Below are 719 nucleotides of genomic sequence, written 5' to 3' on the forward strand. Positions count from 1 at the left end.
AAAAAAAAACCTCGCATTTTACTTGAAGAGGAATTCTACGAATAGATAAATACGCATAAATACGTTAAAATTATCGTTAAAATTACGAATAAATTAATAAATACGTTAAAATTACCGTTAAAATTACGAATAGATAAACGCATAAATACGTTAAAATTACCGATATTTTCTTCTAATAAACCGACTGCTTCGTCGGGGACATTTTTTATCTCTGTCACGGGCTCTTGCACAACGCTTTCACTGATATTAGGTATTTTCATCTCGTAGTATTGCTTCAACAGCTGCAACGCACGATTACCGTAGCCCATCTGCAATTTGTTATTCCTTTAGCAAATTCGTACAACTTTTCAAAATAAGTCGACAAATTATCAAGAAATACGCACGCCTTGGTAATCGGGATGCGTAGCAATCCTAACAACGCGCGCGCCGGATAATACTGGAAAGTCTTCGTCTTGATATTGCTGAGCGATCGTCCAAGGTATTAGATCGCCCGCTGCCCTACGACCTCGCGAGAGACCGTCGTTTATGCTAGTTTTGCTGACTTGGCCTTCTAGGCAAATCTGTATATTAGAAAATAAAAAATAAATTTCTCATCCACAGAATAAATAATTCAATTATAAAATTAAAAATTAATTTAAAAAATATATGCATTCTAAATTTTTTAATATTTAATACTTGATTTAACGAAATGTAAAATATCCGAGATCGGAAGAGCACAC

General features: G+C 34.2%; 1 protein-coding gene across 1 annotated transcript; it reads right to left on the reverse strand.

Annotated features, from left to right (window-relative positions):
• Positions 1-160: 160 nt before the first annotated feature.
• Positions 161-560, reverse strand: LOC105461754 (N-acetyltransferase 10-like; the record flags this gene model as incomplete). The annotated part of the gene is made up of 2 exons (XM_011708263.1): positions 161-308; positions 384-560. Coding segments are annotated over 2 exons (325 nt in total), but the record flags the coding sequence as incomplete, so codon positions are not given.
• Between the last annotated feature and the right edge of the window lie 159 nt (positions 561-719).

Source organism: Wasmannia auropunctata, unplaced genomic scaffold, assembly GCF_000956235.1.
Source record: "Wasmannia auropunctata unplaced genomic scaffold, wasmannia.A_1.0 LD278895.1, whole genome shotgun sequence".
Classification (NCBI taxonomy): domain Eukaryota; kingdom Metazoa; phylum Arthropoda; class Insecta; order Hymenoptera; family Formicidae; genus Wasmannia; species Wasmannia auropunctata.